The following is a 20,835-nucleotide window of genomic DNA, read 5'->3' on the forward strand; positions in this document are numbered from 1 at the left end:
TTTGCTGGATTTATCCCTCTCCCCTTTTATGAACAGGAGTGTAACATTTGCAAACAGTCAGTCCTCTGGCACCACTCCCATAGCTAAAGATAATTGGGTGATTGCGACCAGAGCCTCTGCAATTTCCACCCTTACTTCCCTCAGCAACTTAGGTTCTTCTATCCCATCCAGACCGGGTGACACTTCTACCTTGAACACTGCCAAGCCTTTAAGTACATGCTCAGTGTCTATTTTTATCCTATCCAATTTCTCACTTTTTAAAAAAAAATTCATTCATGGCAAGCCCAGCATCTATTGCCCATCCTTAGTTGCCCTTGAGAAGGCGGTGGTGAGCTGCCCTCTTGAACCACTGCAGTCCGTGTGGTGAAGGTACTCCCACAGTGCTGTTAGGGAGGGAGTTGCAGGATTTTGACCCAGCGACGATTAAGAAATGGCAATATATTTCCAAGTCAGGATGGTGTGTGACTTGGAGGGGAACTTGGAGCTGATGGTGTTCCCATGCGCCTGCTGCCCTTGTCCTTGTGTTTCTAGCTGGTAGAGGTCGCGGTTTGGTAGTAGCTGCCGAAGAAGCCATGGCGAGCTGCTGCAGTGCATCTTATAAATGGTACAAACTGCAGCCACGGTGTGCCAGTAGTGGAGGGAGTGAATGTTTAAGGTGGTGGATGGGGTGCCAATCAAGCCGTTTGCTCTCTCCTGGATGGTGTCAAGCTGGAGTGTTGTTGGAACTGCACTCATCCAGGCAAGTGGAGAGAATTCCATCACACTCGACTTGTGCCTTGTAGATGGTGGAAAGGCTATGGGGAGTCAGGAGGTGAAACACTTGCCGCAGAATACCCAGCCTCTGACCTGCTCTTGTTGCCATAGTATGTGGGGCTGGTCCAGTTAAGTTTCTGGTCAATGGTGTCTCCCAGGATGTTGATGGTGGGGATTCGGCGATGGTAATGCCATTGAATGTCAAGGGGCGGGGGTTAGACTCTTGCTTGTTGGAGATAGTCATTGCCTGGCACTTGAATGGTGTGAATGGTTCTTGCCACTTATCAGCTCAAGCCCGAATGTCCAGGTCTTGCTGCATGCGGGCACGGACTGCTTCATTATCTGAGGAGTTGTGAATGACACTGAACACTGTGCAGTCATCAGTGAACATCCCCACTTCTGACGGTATAATGGAGGGAAGGTCATTGATGGACCAGCTGAAGATGGTTGGGCCTAAGACACAGCCCTGAGGAACTCCTGCAGTGATACTACCCCTTCCTTTACTGTGACATTGGCAGCACTCTCTTATTTAATGAAGACAGATACAACATACGCATTTAGTACCTCAGCAATGTTATCTGCCTCCAGAAAATTTTTTTGGTTTCTAATCGGTCCCACCTTTCTTTTGACTACCCTTTTACTATTTATGTTTCTAAAAGATCAGAGTTCCCTTTTATGTTACCTGCTAATCTAGTCCAATACACTCTGCCCCACATTTCCTTTTTCAGTTCTCCCATGTACTTTTTGTATTCAGCTTAGTTCTCTGCTGGATTATGAACCTGACATTTATCATAGCTTCCTTTTTAATCTTTCATTTTAATCTCTATATCTTTACTCATCCAGGGAGCTCTAGCTTTGGATGCCCCCTTTCCCCCTTGTGGGAATGTATCTAGTCTGTACCCAAACTACTTCCTCTTTGAAGGCCTCCCATTGTTCATTTACTCTTCAACCTGCCAATTTTTGATTCCAATCCACCAGGGCCAGATTCCTTTTCAACTCACTGAAATGAGCCGCCCTCCAATTGAGTAGTTTCACATTTGATCCTTGTCGTTTTTCATAATTACTCTAAACCCAATGATAGAGATCACGGTTTCCCAGATGCTCGCCCAGTGAAACTCTCCCCATTCCCCAGAACTAGATCCTGCACTGCTTCATACCCCATTGAGCTGGAAACATACAGATCAAGAAAGTTCTCTTGGACGCCTTTCAGAAATTCCTCCCCCTCTTTTCCATTAACACTATTTTCGCCCCATTTATATTAGGATAGTTAAAATCCTCTATTATTACTACTCCATACTTCGTGGATCTTTCTGGAATTTGCCTGCAAATTTGCTTCTCTATCTCCTTCCCACTATCCGGTGGCCTATAGTATGCACCAAGCAGCACAATTACTCCTCGATTGTTCAATTCTAACCCAATAGATTGTGTCTTTGAACTCTCAAGTACATAATCCCTTTCCAGTGCTGTAACAGTATGTTTGATCAATACTGCTGCCAGCCCCCTCCTTTGTTTCCTTTTCTATCTTCCGGAGTACAATATATTCAGGAATATCAAATGCCCGTTCCTCCCCTTGTTTGAGCCAGGTCACTGTTATTGCCACTATCATAATCCCATGTGGCTACTTGTGCCGGCAGCTCAACAACCCGATCGACCATGCTCCAGGCATTTACGCTCATGCACTCTAAACCCATCTTAATCTGCCTCACTTTCCTCCCCCCCCCCCCCCCCATCTAGTCCTGCCTATATCTGAACAACTCTTTATTCTAAAGCTGTTTGCCTCTCCCAGTCCTCTCTGCACTTTGTATCCGTTCTCTCATGCTTCATTCTGGTGCTCCTCTTTTTCCCCCCCACCCCCCTTGCAAAATTAATTTGAATCCTCCCCCACAGCATTAGTTAAACTCCCTGCGACAGCATTGGTCCCATGTCCTGTTGAGGTGCAACCCATCCTTCCTGTCCAGATCCTTCCTACCCACAACTGGCCCCAAGCACGAATTTAATCCACATACACAGCACATATCCAGAACACAGCAAGCACCACCAACATTTTCCTAACTTCACCCCTCACTCTTGATCTTATATTTATGCCCCCTCATTACCGACTCACTGTCCAGTGGAAAATAGTTCTTTCCTAGTCACATCACCCTCAAATCTCAGCACCCTGATTGGATCATTATAAACTTGCGTGTTACAATAGGAAAAAACATCTAGTTCTCATAACTAAGCCTTTGATCATTGACATTCTTAGAAAATTATCTTCTGATTCCTCTTAATGGGCTGGAGATCCTTCTAAAGCTAGGGACTGAAAACTGTATAGAATATTCCAGCTATGGCCTAATTGATGATTTATATAGGTTTAGTATTTGCACTCTTAAACCCCCCCCCCATGCATAAAACTTAGGATTTTTTTTAATTACAGCAGTATCAACTTGTGCTCACAATTGTAAAGCTTTGTATATCTGAATCCTCAATAACCTTGCTCTTCTGTCCCTTTTAAATTTGTACCAGAGTGAACCACTTCACATCTTTCCACAATAAACTTCATTTGCAATCGATCTGCGCTCTACCAAGCTACATCCTTCTGAAGTGCCCCTATAGTTGGACAGACTCCCTATTTTTGCTCGGTCTGCAAATTTTAATATTGTGCCTCCTATATCCAAGCTCAAGTGCATCATACTCTGGGCAGTTTCCTAGAATCAAAGTAGTTACCTGGTACTTTCTTCCTGTCAAAGGAGATAGATTGAACTTGTAATGTAACTGTTGATCAGTTAGTGAACAGCTGGACGTAACCACTGAATCTGGACAGACTAGTGGAGTTGCCCATTCAAACACATAGCTGCAGTCTGATTTTCTCATCATCTTTGGTTTTCCCTGGAGAGAAAAATTGCCACTGTATAGATCACTGTTTAAGCATTTAAAATTCAACATCAACAACTTTCTAAATGGCTACAACATGCAACATTATGTAACATTTGTACATATATAAAGGAAGAAAATACAAAAACTAAACTTGGCAAGTGGGCTGGTTATCTCATACAATTACCTACATAAAGCTAGTACACCTTTGTCATTATATACACACAGGACAATCCAAGCCTTTTACTGCTACCTGGTCTATTTACATGAATTTTAGACTTTATACCCAGAGTGTAGAACAACCCGAGCAAGTTCCTTACCAAATCTACGCCTCTGACACAATGAAATACAATGAGGGAGTCATAAGTCAAGTCCTTGTTGGCTTGGCAGGAAGTATTGCTATTAAATGAAATGTAGACCTCCTGAGTCGCTGGATTAATCTGTGGAGATCCAGATATATAACCAATAGCCTAAAATGAGGAAAACAAAAGCAACTTATTGAAATATTGAATTTTTGAGATTTTAACATTAATTGTATTAAGTATCATGCTTAGGCTTTAATGCTCTGCTTCGAATATTTAAAAACAAACCTGAAACACAAAGTAGTAATACTCTGGACAACTATATATTTGGAAGATTTCAAAGATAACCATTTAATTTTCCTCTTTTGAAAGAAATTAGCTAATCCTCCACATTCAAGTGAATAACCCTCACCTCCAGTGGCAGAAGCTAAAGACGACCTTCAAGACAGTATACCCCTCAACACTAACTTGCATTTATACTGGGTCTTTACCATAGTCAAGAGACATATTAGGACAGATGGCAGAGAGAGCGAGCGCAAGCCTCGAGAGAGCGAGCGCGAGAGCGAAAGAGAACCAGTGCTTGCTGTTCATTTTTTAAAAATCCAATGACATCCGCTGGAAAGTGACTGTAGTGCGCGTGCTTGCGCGAGCGTACTTCTATCTATCTACAAATATAAATGAGTTGGGCAAGAACAGGATTGAGCAGAGTTTGTATATATCCCTCCCCCTTCCTGCCACCCCACAGATTAATTGCCTGTTGGCACAATAGCCATTTCGTGTGATATTGGAGGGTTGCTGGGACTCAGACCAAATCCAAACAGGAATCAATAACTTTACAAGAGAACAGAAAAACTAATGTAAAAAGGTGACGGGTTCAAATGTTTTCCCCTAGTTGGAGGATTGCCTGCTTGCTCATGTGGGTAAAATATAAAAGAATACAAGTGACCTAAAAACTAATACCATTTTAGAAAAATATGGGGCGATCCTGATATTTGACAATTACAACTTTTACAGCAAGCTCAATTGACAATGAGATCTTACAATTCATCATCGCTCCATGCAGAAAAAGCAACACTGAGAAACAGGAAAGGTGTAGTGAAGAAGCTAAATATTGGCAGGACAAGATCTAGATCTGAAGAATTGATGCTGAAGGGAGCAGGGATTTTTATGCTTTTTCATAAAATAGGATGCAAAATGCTACACCAGCTGCTACCCTAAATACATTCTCCAGAAAATAATCAGGTGCAGAGGGGGAAGGAATTGCTCAGTACATTAGCTAACATTGGGCTGAGTTGGTGAAAAACCACCACCACTGGATTACCACCGAAAAAAAATGCTATGATTTTTTTTTAAGATCGGAGGAAAATTGATCAACACTTTTTTAAATCCGCCCAGCGGGAAAAATCGGTGTTGCACGTAGATTTTCAGCGGAAAACATTATTCTGGTCAAATTCAGTGGTATTCTAGAAAAATTTAGACCGAGGCTGTGAGTTGGGCCTAGGAGGGGGAGGGAGGGGGGCAGGAAAAAAAAATATTTTAAAAAACCATCAAAAAGGGAAAAACATTCACAGGATCCTTCTGCACTGAATCGCTGCAAAAGTATTGGAAAAAAAAACAAAAACGTACTTTATTTGCAGGGTTTAATTTTTACCACTAATCAAACTGCTGTTCTGGCTGGTTCCTCCTCACCTACTGTTACCACTAAACTCAGGCGTAAGCGGTTATGTTGTGTTGCACGCCGGCAGTCTGCTCCCCAGCGGTATTTCGAAACCGCCGGCGGTACACTTTGATCAAAATTGCAACAGGTCGTATTTCATCAAAAAAGTGAATACCATCCAAAAACCCAGCGAAAATAATGACCAACATCCAGCCCATTGTATACAAGTAATATATTTATTGAAGAACTAGAATTAAAAATGTCAGCACAGTAAAGGACAGTGATGCAGCATTCCTGCATGATGTGGAAGTTTTGAGCACTGGGTTTGACATGTGCAAACATGTCCGGGGAAAGGGTCAAACTCGCATTGAGCAAGCTCAAACCGTCAGAACCCAAGGAGGAGATGGAGGCAGCCCAACACCTCAGGGAAAGAAATCACTTGTTGGAGAGAGAAAATTTTGGAATCGTTAAGGATGGAATTACCACATATCTCACTAAGGAGAAAGTAGTTAGAAAAAAAATCAAACATGCATTTATATAACCTCAGAACATCTCATGGTGCTTTACAGTCAATGAAATACCTTTGAAGTCTTCTCATTGTTGTAATGTAGTAAATAGGGCAGCCAATTTGCACACTGCAAGGTCCCATCAACAGCAATGTGATAATGACCAGATCATGTGTTTAGGTTTTGGTTGTGGATAAATATTGGCCAGGACACTGGGTAGAACTCCCCTGCTCTTCTTCAAATAGTGCCGTGGGATCTTTTATGTCGACCTGAGAGGGTAGGCAGGGCCTTGGTTTAACGGCTCATCAAAATGATACCTCCGATGCTGAGAGAATTCTGCACTATCGGCCTGGATTTTGTGCTCGAGTCCCAGGATTGAGGCTTGAACCCACAACCTTCTGATTCAGGAGAGGGTGAGAAGGAGCCAGCAGAGATTTCAAAATGGCCAATGTCCGACAAACCTCAGAATTCTTTGGAGGATGCAACAGACATGGTAATGGAGGGAAATGCAGTGGATGTATTGTATATGGATTTCAGCTAGCCCTTGACAAGATACCACATGTGAGATTACCAGAGAAGGATATGGAATTAGGGGAGGATAAACTGCATTAAACATTGGATAGAAGGAAGAAAACAAGTGTAGGAGTTGAGGGCAGTTTTTACAAAATGGTTGACAACAGGTAGTGGTGACCCACATGGTTCAACTCTGGGGCCTTTTTGGATATACTTCGCAAACAAAAATCTCAGTATAGCAGAGGTCACCCCTTCAAGGATGGCCTCAAGGTCTGCTCATGCAATTTGCCAGAAAGTTGCCTATCAACGAGTACTGAGGCACCTCCACAGATTTGCAAGATTAATTACCTGCCACGTGAAAAGGTTGTTGCTCTTAGTTTTCTCTCTGCTGCTGCCACGCGTCCCCCCCACCCCCAAATCCAACAATGACTTGTGCTTGTCACTAGAATATAAAGTGTAGTGAAAAGAGAGAGAACTTTGCTGATATTCAGCTAGAAGCTGTGGATCAAAACAGCAATGTACACTAGAACTAGGGGCCATAGTTTCAGAATAAGGGCTCGCCCATTTAAAACGGAAATGAGGAGGAATTTCGTCTGAGGGTCGTGAATCTTTGGAATTCTCTACCCGAGAGAGAGATGTTCAGCCTGGGTCATTGAATATATTTAAGGTGGAGATACTGATTTTTGAACGATAGGGGAGTCCAGGGTTATGGCGAGTGGGCGGGGAAGTGGAGTTGAGGCCAAAATCAGATGAGCCATAATCTTATTGAATGGCGGAGCAGGCTCGAGGGACCAAATGATCTATTCCTGCTCCTATTTCTTGTGTAACTCTGGGAATCCCCTTAAAATTAAGTGGTTATATCTGTACATTTGTACCTCAAAACACATTCGGAAATAATTCAATTTTCAGATGTAACATTTCATTAGAACGACAATATACAACAACTTACCACAGGTGGCCCATTCACAGGATCCATGCACACAGCTGAACCGGGGGGACAGGTGACCCCTGGTAGAGCATTCAGTGGTTGGCAAAGGTTGATGTAAAAATCAGGTGTGTCATCTTGACCATCAGAAATATCTTCATCCTCCGCGGAATAATACCCAGTCTTCTGGATCAGAGGACTGAGGTCAATAATCGAACTGCCATTCTTCACCGAGCATCTCACCTAGCCAACAAACCAGAACGGACAAGAAAATGACAACCAAGTTACTTTGTAATAGGAAAGAAAATACTGTCAATTTGTTTAGGAGCTGGCCAACCATCACTACTTATATAAATACACTGGCATTTTTAAATGGTAAATGTGAAAACTTCATCCAAGTTAACAATTACAGGAATTAAAGGAAAGCTGCGTGTGAATAAGTTTTAAAAAAATGTGAATTGGCTGTGATTGAAATAGAAATGTCTGCCGGTTTCTAATGTTACTGGTTATAAAGCTTCTGTTAAAAACTCTACCTCGTGTTCACAGGCCAGCTTTGTGTGCCAAGAAAAATAATGAGTGCACGTCTTCTCGTCTGAAACCACCAGAACCGGCCCAGTGCCCGCATCTGCAATCGGGCCACAGACAAAGCTGAAGATACTTCTGTGATGAAGTGTGGGGTTGCTTTGGCAGGAATCACCTCCGTTGTAAACGAGCTTCAGCACCTGGTCTACGTAAGTCAGTTCTGTGCTGAAACGCCCTGCATTGATTACATTCTGACCGTCCTTAATACACACACCTGCAAAAAAAAGTTTAAAAAGCATAAACACATTACTTTTCAAATGAAACATCAGCTGAAAAAAGGCTCTCAAAATAAGTCAACTGTTTTAAAAACATAGAAATTTACAGCACAGAAGGAGGCCATTTCAGCCCATCGTATCCACGCTGGCCGACAAAAAGAGCTGCACGGTCCCTGATCAGCAGCCCTTAAGGTTACATATAAACAATGACAGAAAGGCAGAGAGAACCCAGCCCAACCAGTCCGCAACACCCCTTATACTGAAACATTCTACACTCCACCCCAACCGGAGCCATGTGATCTCCTAGGACAGGCAATTCTTTTCATTCTGCAATGTTCACTGCATTCATTTCAAATGTGTCACTCACTTTGAGGACTAAAATGCTTAGGTCTGATGCATGCACGACTCAACATACTGTACCGCTGACTGATATGATATATGGACAACACTGCCATCAGTGTAAAGTTACAGGTCACAAAGGAACCTGATTAATCCAACTTGAAATTCCTACATAGAAGCATAATTGCACAGGTATAGGAAATAGTTTATATACAAAAACAACTTTCTGCAGAAATGGCTGAATAAAGTGGTTTAAACAACTCAGATCGGCAATTTTCCTAGTCACTGGGCTCCCAAGAATTGGTAAACTGGTCAGATTAATGGCAATCAAAAGACTGCATGACCCTTGGCTGTCAAGTGCTTTGAGACATCTGGTGGTCGTGAAAGACGCTATATAAATCTAAGTCTGTCTTTCTATTTAAAAAATGGGAGGGGGATAAACCCGGCAATTAGCCTATCAGTAGTGGGTAAACTTTTGATAATCCAAGAGAAAAATTAATTGGCATTTGGAAAAGTATAAGCTAATAAATGGGAGTCAACACGGATCTGTTAACAGCAAATCACGTTTGACCAACTTGATTGAATTCTTTGACGAAATAACAGAGAGGATGGATGAGGGTTGTGCAGTTGATGTGTATATGAACAGGTGTTTGACAAAATACCATATAATAGACTTGTAAGCAAAATTAAAGCCCATGGGATTAAAGGGACAATGGGAGTATGGGGACAAAATCGGCTAAGGGATGGATAGCAGAATGTAGTGGTGAACGGTTGTTTTTCCAGACTGGGGAGAAGCATACCCCAGGGTCAATATTAGGACCACTGCTCTTTTTGATATATATTAATGACAATATAAAAATGTCCTCATGCTGCTTCTGGTTCTTTTGCCAATCATCTTAAATCTGTGTCCTCTGGTTACCGACCCTTCTGCCAGTGGAAACAGTTTCTCCTTATTTACTTTATCAAAACCATTTGTGATTTTGAACACTTATCTGCTCTAAGGAGAACAACCCCAGCTTCTCTAGTCTCTCCACACATCCCGTATCCCTGGACTTGGGTATATAGGGCATCATTTCAAAGGTTGCAGCTGACACAAAACTCAAATATGGTAAAGTGAGGAGGATAGTAACAGACTTCAGGAGCAGAGACAAACTGGTGAAACAGCCAGATGTGGTAAAGTGAGGAGGATAGTAGCAGACTTCAGGAGCAGAGACAAACTGGTGAAACAGCCAGACTTCAGGAGAACTAAACAGACTACATTAAAGGTCTTCTGCCATGTATCTGACCATTTCACCAGAGAAATGTGAAGTGATGCATTTTGGGTGAAAGAAAGAAAGGAGAGATGAGATATAAACTAAATGGTTCTGAAGGGTCATCGACCTGAAATGTTAACTGTTTCTCTCTCCACGGATGCTGCCTGACCTGCTGAGTATTTCCAGCATTTTTTATTTTTATAAACTAATGGTATAATTTTAAAGGAAGTGCAAAAAGAGAGAAACCTGGGGATGTATGTACACAAATATTTGAAAGTGGCAGAACAAGTCGAGAAGGCCATTAACAAAGCAGACAGGATCCTTGGCTTTATTAATGGAGGCAAAGTACAAAAGCAAGGAAGTTATGTTAAACATTGATAAAACACTGGTCAAGTCCCAGCTGGAGTAATGTGGCCAATTCTGACCATCACACTTTAGGGAGGATGTCAAGGCCTTAGAGAGGGTGCAGGAAAGATTTACTAGAATGGGGCCAGGGATACAGGATGTGGAAAAACGAGAGAAGCTAGGGTTGTTCTCCTTAGAGCAGAGGGGAGATTTGATAGGTCCTCAAAATCACGAGTGGTTTTGATAGAGTAAATAAGGAGAAACGGTTTCCAGTGGCAGAAGGGTCAGTAACCAGAGGACACAGATTTATGATTGGCAAAAACGGCATGAGGAAAGAGATACATATATTTTTTTAAAACGTGAGAGATGTTGTGATCTGGAATGCGCTGCCTGAAAGGGTGGTGATTCAGTAGTAACTTTCAAAAGGGAATTTGATAAATACTTGAAGGGAAAATTACAGGGCTATGGGGAAAGAGTAGGGGAGTGAAACTAATTGGATAGCTCCACCACAGAGCAGCACAGGTTACGATGGGCTGAATGGCCTCCTTCTGCTCTATATCATATACCTTAGAGAATAGCAGGCTGATTTTACACTGACTGAACTGGGCCTTTCTGGTAAAAGATATTTTAAGTAAGTGTTTTATCTTTCTAAGGGGAGCTCTTTGAATTAAAAACACTTCACCCACCCCTCACTGCAAAAGTATTACTCCCTTATGACAATATAAAATTTGCATTCGTCATTTGAGGGGGCAGAAAACTAAACAGAATACTTGGAAAAAGCTGCAATACATTAGGATTATCATTAATTCTACACGGTTAGTTGGAATTAAGTCAAATTGAATACCTTGACAGAATACAACTGTCTTAAATAAAAGTTTGATTAGACCATAAGAGAAGCCCTGCTACAACAGCAGCATACAATTGGTTTAACTCTCAAAATACTGCAACTCAGGACACAAATTGAGATACAGGTAACACAAGTAGGTGTCCTTTCAATACATACCAACTTCATCTCCTGAACAACCAGCGTTTTGCACCTTATCGCAAACATTAAGGCGAATAAATTTTCCTTCGATTTTACGGTCATATACAACGTAGCCTTGATTGGTTCGTAGTGAGTTCAGGTCAAATAAGTGGCCTAGATACATAAAAATGCAGCATTAAAAACAGCACCAGCAAGTAATTCAGCAAAACAAATTAATGCATAACTTCAGTTAAATGTAAGTAGTACAATAGTATAAAGGCATATAAATAAATCAGCACGTTAAAAAAATCAGTTCATTAAAAAAAGGTTAAAGGATTTCTATGCAAAACATTGCCAGTGAATCAAAGCTTTACATTCATCTCTGAAGAAAACATAAGCATAAAGCAGCAGAAGCTGAAGTTAATTGAAGCCCTGCACTGCAATTTACTGTAGCCTTGGATTACCTGATGAATGGTATCTGACTAAACATCACATGTTGCAAATAATTATTACAACTCGGAGTTGGGGCTTTTTAAAAATATAAACAAAAAGCAAAAATACTGCAAATCAAAAACAGAATATGCTGGAAACACTCAATATGTCCGTCAGCATCTGTGGCAAGAACCAATGAGTGAGCATTTCAGGTGTGGACAAAGTTCTGATGAAAGGTTCATACATGGAACATTAACTCCTGCTTTCTCGCCACAGATGCTAACTGACCTGCTGAATGTTTCCAGCAGTCGCTGTTCTGATTTGGGATTATGCAAGTTATTTTGACTTTTCCCCAGGTATTACCTAGGGAGCAATTTAGTCTCATTACAGGCTTTCAGTGCAAACAGGATGGTTTCCATTCAATAATCAGCACTTGGTTTTTATTTTACATCCTCCTGTTTTCTCGGCTTTTAAAATACATTTCCCATTTCAGATCATTTCTTGTAACTAGTTACTCTAATTGCAGATAAGGGTTCAGTGTGTAATTTATTGCTTTCAGGTTTGAAAGGAAGCAAATTTCATGAAATGTTTGAGTCATTATTTGGGTATTTGAAAAGTGATGCAGATTACTGACCTGTAATCGGATTAGTCACAAGGCACTGATCGTGTACATTCTTGGTCACTGGGCAAGCGACAGCCGTGAACCACATAAACGTATACTCGCAATCTTCAATGACAGTAATCAGGTCTGGCTTTGTGTTCTACAGAAAGATAGATTATTAAAAGGGACATTCTTATTTTAAAATTAAAATTAACTAAGTATTTGCTGACCAAAATTCTTTCTGCACTAGTTGTGTCAAAATGGGCGACAAATCTTTCCAATGTACACCTACACACTCGGCACTTTCTCTTCAGTACACTTAAGATTTGCTACATCATATGCCAATTATATTTTGAGGCAAAACTTCCTCCAAGTTCAATGCATCCCACTTATACTGGACAGAATTTACTCAAACAATCAGATCAACTAAACAAATCCAATACATCAAACATAAAACAAGTCACCAACTGCCCTGGACAGGATTATCTAGACACTGCAGGTGCATATACTATAATCTTCACCGCCTACAGGTCAGGCCCATTCTCTGCAAAAAGCTCCGCACCCATGGGCATTCTTAGTCCTCAGTGACCATCAGACTTGGACTGATCTGGCAAATGTTCACTTCTTTCCTATTCTGTGCAGTCTCTTCCAAGGCAAGTGATTTGGGTATAGAGCAGGCTCTCAGCTCTTTTGTCGTACATGACACAACAGATGTGTATATTTGACAAAACAGCAATGTATTGATTAGCCTGTTAGTTTTTTTTTATTTTATCTCCTTTCTGCTTTTCATGCCACATTAGACTGACTGGCTTGGAAACTGCGCCAAGGTACTGACACGAACCAGGAGGATTTGCCTCGATTATCCCTCCAATTTTCCCTTCCTTTAAAAGATCTAGGACTAGAATTTCCCCAAAGCCTGCCAGCACCCAATTGCCACCCAAAAAACTGCTACAGCTGGGAAGATTATCGTCGGCGAAAACTTCCCGAAAAAATGTTTTAAAATCCGCCCAGCGAAAAATATGGGCCTTGGCATCCCCAATCTGGGCGATAAAGTGCCTTAAAAAAGGCAATAAACATAAAAATCTGTAAAAATTTACCTCCAGGCTGCATGTTGGGCCCAGCACGAGAGAAAAAAAAATAAAAATTATTTTTCAAAAAACCCAACAAAAAACCAAAAAAGATTCCCAAAACACTTAAATCACCCCAACAGATTTTGAAAATAAATCGTAAAAAACCAATCACTTCCCTTTTTCCTTGTAGGTCCACTTACTTACCGCCCAGCTCCGCTGTTCCTCATGGGCATTAAAAACATTTTTTTTTCATACTTACCGACAGGTCCCCGCTCAGCCAAAAATTGCGCCAGAGCCATCTGCGGTCCGCTCCCCAGCGGGACTTCGAAACCACCGGTGTAACTCAGGTAGGAAATTACCGCTCATCTGGGCGGTAAGCCATTGGAAATTCCAGCCCCATGACCTTTGCTCGACACCTACCCACAGTGGAGTAGTTATGAATGGGAACGGAGAATGCAGGGGATGATATACAAACTAATAATCCACTACTGCTGGATAGTGATATTTACATCTCCTGGAAGACCCATTTTAGTCTGCGGTACACCTGCACTGCCCAATACATTGCCCTTCAGCTGAATGAGCCCCTGCCACTCGATTCCATCCATCCATCCCCAGCACACTGCAGCTGCAGGAGGTGTGATCTGCAGGATGCATTGCAGCAACACACCAAGGTCACTTTGGCAGCACCTCTCTTCCTTATGACCTCTACCAAGGAGGACGACAAGAATGGCAATATTGTGGGAACAGATCGCCTCCAAGTCACATACCATCCTGACTTGGACACATTACCAGCCGCCCTCTTTCTCTGGGCCAATATCCTGGAACTCCCTATCCAACACCCTTGTAGGAGTACCATCCACCCAAGGACTGCAGAAGCTCCAGGAGAGGGGCCCCCCCCACTACCTTCTCGGGGCAACTAGGAATGGGCAATCCTTTACCCAGCATCATCCATACCAGAGAATAAAAATCAATATATATTATAAAAACAATGCAGTGGACAGCCGTACAAAATCACATTAGATATTTTAAATTTCCACTTGATGCTCAATATTCGTTCACTGAGGCTGGTTGGTGATATAATGCCTTCCCCAATAATCTACCAGCTAAAGATAATTTACAAACCTGAAAAGCACCCCGTTACCTGGTCATACTCTATTCAATGTGATCAGGGCCCAGGAGAGGCGAGGGCCCAGGGGCAGTACGGGCCAGCCCACACTGCAATGTGTGTGCACACTAGGTCTGTGCAGCAGAGCAGGTCTCCAGTTGTCTTGGTTTACCCTTGCCACTGGACCAAGACCAAGCTCTGTCAAGTCCATGTGGTGGCTGGTGTTAAAAAAATCTACTCTCAGGCATCTTCCACCCTTCAGGATGTAGTTCAAGACCTGGAATGTTAGATCCTTCATTGAAACACCTGTGAACTCATCCCTTTTTAGCATGGAAGCAAGTCATCCTCATTTCGAGGGACTGCCTGATAACGATGATTCAATCTGGGTGGATGAGCAGAGTGCAACTAAGTTGTGCATCCCCAGTGACCTGCATCCACATTGGGCCAGAGGACGACGGTAGATAGAATAGCTACTCCCACGTATCAGCAATAGAAGGAACAGAGGTGTTACAGATTAAACAGAAAAGTTACAAATAAACTAGACCATTGCTTGAGCGTCTCAAATGAGGAACCCAAGAAAAGTAAAGCAAACCATAGGCTTGAAGTTATAAAGATTTTCCACTACATAGCAACAATACAATTTGTTCCGTATTAGTTTTCCCATTCCTTTTGACTTTTATTTAACTTGAAATTAAAATCTTGTTCCCGAAGACAGACTTACAATTGCACTTTCATCACATTTAAAACGAATGATTGTTGTCTTATTGCGAATTCCATCAGGACATTGGTCACCATTTTGATACTGTAGGACAAGCAGACCATGTTCTGCCCACTTTGGTCCTGCAGTTACCTCACCGAGATTTGTGTACTTGGTGCCATTCTTCAGGCAGGCAGCTGCACTGAAGGGACAGGCCCAGCCACCTACAAAGGAGAAAAACCACGATTAGAACAGCATTCAATGCTTAAATTAATCAGAGTACGAACAAACATGCAAACAACAGAATTCTCTCAGGGCAACAAAAAAAATCTAACTCGAACAATGCCCATATGCCAAAAAAAAAGTAACTATATGATAACCCATACATATTAGAAATAAAATTCCTTGCAGAGAACAGAGTATCTTAGATAGACAGTCATGAATTTCAAGCTCAACTCTTATTCAAATCCTCTCCAAATTACATTGAACAAATCTCTCCTAAAGTATCACCTCGATTTCAAAATTCTCATCCTTATTTTCAAATCCCTCAATGGTTTCGCCCCTCCCCATCTCTACCTCCAGCCCCACAACCGTCCTCCACGCCACCCCCCACCCAAAGATGTCTGCGCTCCTCTAATTCTGCCCTCGAGCATCCCTGATTATAATCACTCAACCATTGGTGGCCATGCCTTCTGTTGCCTTGGACCCAAGCTCTGGAACTCTACGTCTAAACCTTTCCGCCCTCCTTCAAACCTACCTCTTTGACCCAGATTCGAAAGTTAACACACAGATCTGCTCTCCAGGACTGCACATTCCAAACAGATTTTGGACAACTGAATTTCCAGTTTCCAAGAGTGCTGCAACACCACCATTAAAACTGCTCTCCACAGCACAAAATAAAGAAGTTTGGGGTCCAGCTCAAAATCCCCACAACATCTGCCATGCCATTTAAGAGTTCAATGAAAGGAATCTTCTACAGCTTGAAAATCAGGTTATTAACCTACATGCAACATCTCAGCAAGAATCAATATAGCACAACCTATAAGCTGAGAACAATAGGCATGAAAGAAAGAAAAGAAACAATAAGAGAAAGAAATGAGGAAAGGAATGCAAAAGAGGGACAGACGTTGCATTTATGTAGCTCTTTTTATGACCTCAGGACATCACAAAATGCTTTACAACCAAGTAAGTACTTTAAGCGTAATCACTGTTGTAAAGTAGGAAACGCGGCAGAAAATTTGCCCCCAGCAAGGTCCAACAAACAGCAATGAGATAAGTGATCAGGTAATCTGTTTTAGGTTGAGGGATAAATACAGGTACAACCTCCCAAATCCAGAAACCTCGGGACCAAGGCCATTCCGGATATCGGAACAGAAATCCGATGTCCCGAATGTGGAAACGCCAGAGCTGAGGTTCGGGTATTTCCGGATGTCGGAAGAGAAATCCGAAGTCCCGAATCTGGAAACCCTTGGACCGACTTTTGTGTACCTGTATTTTCCTGACAGCACGCCAATCCGACCGAGGAGCAAACACCGGAGAGAAGAGGAGCAGCCAGCCCCAGGACACAGCGCGACCCGACCTAGGAAGGAATACCGGAGAAGAGGAGCAGCCAGCCCCAGGACACAGCGTGACAACCCGACCTAGGAAGGAATACCGGAGAGAAGAGGAGCAGCCAGCCCCAGGACACAGCGCGACGACCCGACCTAGGAAGGAATACCGGAGAGAAGGAGCAGCCAGCCCCAGGACACATCGCGACAACCCGACCGAGGAGCAAACACCGGAGAGAAGGGGAGCAGCCAGCCCCGGGACACAGCGCGACGACCCGACCGAGGAAGGAATACCGGAGAGAAGGAGCAGCCAGCCCCGGGACACAGCGCGACGACCCGACCTAGGAAGGAATACCGGAGAGAAGGAGCAGCCAGCCCCAGGACACAGCGCGACGACCCGACCGAGGAAGGAATACCGAAGAGAAGGAGCAGCCAGCCCCGGGACACAGCGCGACGACCCGACCTAGGAAGGAATACCGGAGAGAAGGAGCAGCCAGCCCCAGGACACAGCGCGACAACCCGACCGAGAAATCCGATGTCCCGAATGTGGAAACGACCGAGCTGAGGTTCGGGTATTTCCGGATTTCGGAAGAGAAATCCGAAGTCCCGAATCTGGAAACCCTTGGACCGACTTTTGTGTACCTGTATTTTCCTGACAGCACGCCAATCCGACTGAGGAGCAAACATCGGAGAGAAGAGGAGCAGCCAGCCCCAGGACACAGCGCGACCCGACCTAGGAAGGAATACCGGAGAAGAGGAGCAGCCAGTCCCAGGACACAGCACGACCCGACCTAGGAAGGAATACCGGAGAGAAGGAGCAGCCAGCCCCAGGACATAGCGCGACGACCCGACCCTAGGAAGGAACACCGGAGAGAAGGAGCAGCCAGCCCCAGGACACAACGCGACAACCCGACCGAGGAGCAAACACCGGAGAGAAGAGGAGCAGCCAGCCCCAGGATACAGCGAGACAACCCAATCTAGGAAGGAAGACCGGAGGCAGCGGGGAGTTACTTTGCTTCCTATTAAAAAAAAGTCCAGATTTCGGAACATATTTCCCGATTTTGGACGACCCCTCAGCGCGATGTCCAGATTTTGGAACTCCAGATTTGGGAGGTTGCACCTGTATTGGCCAGGACACCAGGGAGAACTCCCCCGAATAAAGCATCATAGAATGATATAGTGCAGAAGGTTGCTATTGGGCCGATTGGGTCTGTGCCAGCTATTTGAAAGAGTTTTTCAATTAGCATCACCCCGCTGCTCTTTTATGCAATCCCCTTTTGAAAGTTATTATTACATAATAATATAATAGGAACAGGAGTAGGCCATACAGGCCCTCGAGCCTGCTCCACCATTCAATAAGATCACGGCTGATCTGATCATGGACTCGACTCCACTTCCCCACCTGCTCCTATAACCTCTTATCCCCTTATTGTTTAAGAAACTGTCTATTTCAGTCTTAAATTTATTCAATGTCCCAGATTCCACATCTGTCTGAGGCAGCGCATTCCACAGATTTACAACCCTCAAGGAATTTCTCCTCATCTCTGTTTTAAATGGACAGCCCCTTATTCTAAGATCATGCCCTCTGGTACTAGTCTCCCCTATCAGTGGAAACATCCTCTCTCCATCCACCTTGTCAAGCCCCCTCATAATCTTATACATTTCGCTAAGATCACACCTCATTCTTCTGAATCCCAATGAGTGGAGGCCCAACCTACTCAACCTTTCCTCAGAAGTCAACCCCCTCATCCCCGGAATCAACCTAGTGAACCTTCTTTGAACTGCCTCCAAAGTATATCCTTTCGTAAATATGGAAATCAAAACTGCACGCAGTATTCCAGGTGTGGCCTCACCAATACCCTGTACAACTGTAGCAAGACTTCCCTGCTTTTATACTCCATCCCCTTTGCAATAAAGGCCAAAATTCCATTGGCCTTCCTGATCACTTGCTGTATCTGCACAAGTATCCCCAGGTCCTGCTGTATTGCAGCACTTTGCAATCTTTCTCCATTTAAATAATAACTTGCTCTTTGATTTTTTTTTCTGCCAAAGTACATAACCTCTTACTTTCCAACATTATATACCATCTGCCAAATTTTTGCCCACTTAGCCTGTCTATGTCCTTTTGCAGATTCTGTGTGGCCTCACAGTGCTTTTCTTCCCATCTTTGTATCAGCAGCAAACTTGGCTATATTACACTCAGTCCCTTCTTCCAAGTCGTTATAGATTATAAATTGTTGGGATCCCAACACTGATCCCTGCGGCACCCCACTAGTTACTGGTTGCCAACCAGATAATGAACCATTTATCCCGACTCTGTTCTATTAGTTAGCCAATCCTCTATCCATGCTATTATATTACCCCCAACCCCGTGAACTTTTATCTTGTGCAGTAACCTTTTATGTGGCACCTTGTCAAATGCCTTCGGGACGTCCAAATACACCACATCCACTGGTTCCCCTTTATCCACCCTGTTTGTTACATTCTCAAAGAATTCTAGCAAATTTGTCAAACATGACTTCCCCTTCATAAATCCATGCTGACTCTGCCTGACCGAATTTTGCTTTTCCAAATGTCCTGCTACTGCTTCTTTAATAATGGACTCCAACATTTTCCCAACAAATGTTAGGCTAACTGGTCTATAGTTTCCTGCTTTTGTCTGCCTCCTTTTTTTTTTAAAAAACAGGGGCATTACATTTGCTGTTTTCCAATCTGCTGGGACCTCCCCAGAATCCAGGGAATTTTGGTAAATTACAACCAATGCATCCACAATCCCTGCCACTACTTAAGACCCTAGGATGCAAGCCATCAGGTCCAGGGGATTTATCTGCCTTTAGTCCCATTATCTTAGAGTATCACCTCCTTAGTGATTGTGTTAAGTTCCTCCCCCCCCATAGCCCCTTGACTCTCCACTGTCAGAATATTGTTAGTGTGTTCTACTGTAAAGACTGATACAAAATATTTGTTCAGAGTTTCTGCCACCTCCATGTTCCCCATTACTAATTCCCCAGTCTTGTCCTCCAAGGGACCAACATTTACTTTAGCCACCCTTTTCCTTTTTATATACCTATAGAAACTTGCTATCTGTTTTTATATTTTGTGCTTGGTTACTTTCATTGTCTATCTTTCCTTTCTTAATTTTTTTTTAAGTTGTTCTTTGCTGGCTTTTAAAAGCTTCCCAGGCTTCTGTCCTCCCACTAGTTTTGGCCACTTTGTATGCCTTTGTTTTTTTTTAATTGGATACTGTCCTTTATTTCTTTAGGTAGCCACAGATGGCTAATCTTTTCTCTTACACCCTTTCCTCCTCACTGGAATATCTTTGAGAGTTGTGAAATATCTCCTTGAATCTGCTTCCACCACTCTTTCAAACAGTGCATTCCAGATCATAAGCTGCATAAATAAATCATCTCACCTCTGGTTCTCTTGCTAATTACCAACCCTTCTGCCACTGGAAATAGCTATCCAAACTGTATGATTTTGAACACCTCTATCAAAACTCCTCGCCGTCTTCTCTGCTCCATGGAGAACAACTGCAGTCTCACTAGTCTCTCCACATAACTGAAATCTTTCATCTCTGGTACCATTGCAGTAAAAAAATGTTGATGCCTCTCTAAAGCCTTAACATCTTCTGAAAGTGTGGTGCCCAGAATTGAAGATAATACTCCAGCGGTTTAACATAACTTCCTTACATTTGTACTCAATGCCAAGGATACTGTATGCCTTTTAAGAAACCTTTTCAATTTGTCCCGTCACCTTTAGACATGTCTCTCTATTCCTGCACCCTCTAATATTGTACCATTTAGTTTATATTTCCTCTCCTCATTCTTCCTACTAAAATGTATCATTTCACACCTCTGTGTTCATCAGTTTATCTATGTCCTCCTGAAGTCTGTTACGATCATTCTCACAGCTAACTACATTACAGAGTTTTGTGTCATCTACAAACTATGAAATGATGCCCTGTATCCCAAGTCCAGGTCATTGTGACAAAAGAGCAGTGGGTCCAATGCAGACCCCTTGGGGAGAGCACTGTACAATACCCTCCAGTCTGAAAAACAACCGTTCACCACTACTCTGTGCTTTCTATCCCTCAACCAATTTCATGTCCACACTGCCACAGCCCCTTTTATCCCATGGATTCAATTATGCCGACACGTCTATTATGTGGCACTTTAT

The 20,835-nt window shown here is 43.0% G+C and overlaps 1 protein-coding gene across 1 annotated transcript in view; it reads right to left on the reverse strand.

The window, feature by feature from the left end:
- igf2r (insulin-like growth factor 2 receptor) overlaps window positions 1-20,835 on the reverse strand; it is a 205,297-nt gene that overhangs the window by 35,965 nt on the left and 148,497 nt on the right. The window contains exons 31-37 of the mRNA XM_070889968.1: window positions 15,137-15,336; window positions 12,274-12,400; window positions 11,247-11,381; window positions 8,043-8,305; window positions 7,534-7,752; window positions 3,927-4,076; window positions 3,460-3,621 (exon numbers count right to left, since the gene is read on the reverse strand). Of these exons, the coding sequence (XP_070746069.1) occupies window positions 3,460-3,621; window positions 3,927-4,076; window positions 7,534-7,752; window positions 8,043-8,305; window positions 11,247-11,381; window positions 12,274-12,400; window positions 15,137-15,336 (1,256 nt within the window). The remainder of the gene's footprint in view (window positions 1-3,459; window positions 3,622-3,926; window positions 4,077-7,533; window positions 7,753-8,042; window positions 8,306-11,246; window positions 11,382-12,273; window positions 12,401-15,136; window positions 15,337-20,835) is intronic.

The sequence above is a fragment of the Pristiophorus japonicus genome, chromosome 9 (genome assembly GCF_044704955.1).
Source record: "Pristiophorus japonicus isolate sPriJap1 chromosome 9, sPriJap1.hap1, whole genome shotgun sequence".
NCBI classification, from domain to species: domain Eukaryota; kingdom Metazoa; phylum Chordata; class Chondrichthyes; family Pristiophoridae; genus Pristiophorus; species Pristiophorus japonicus.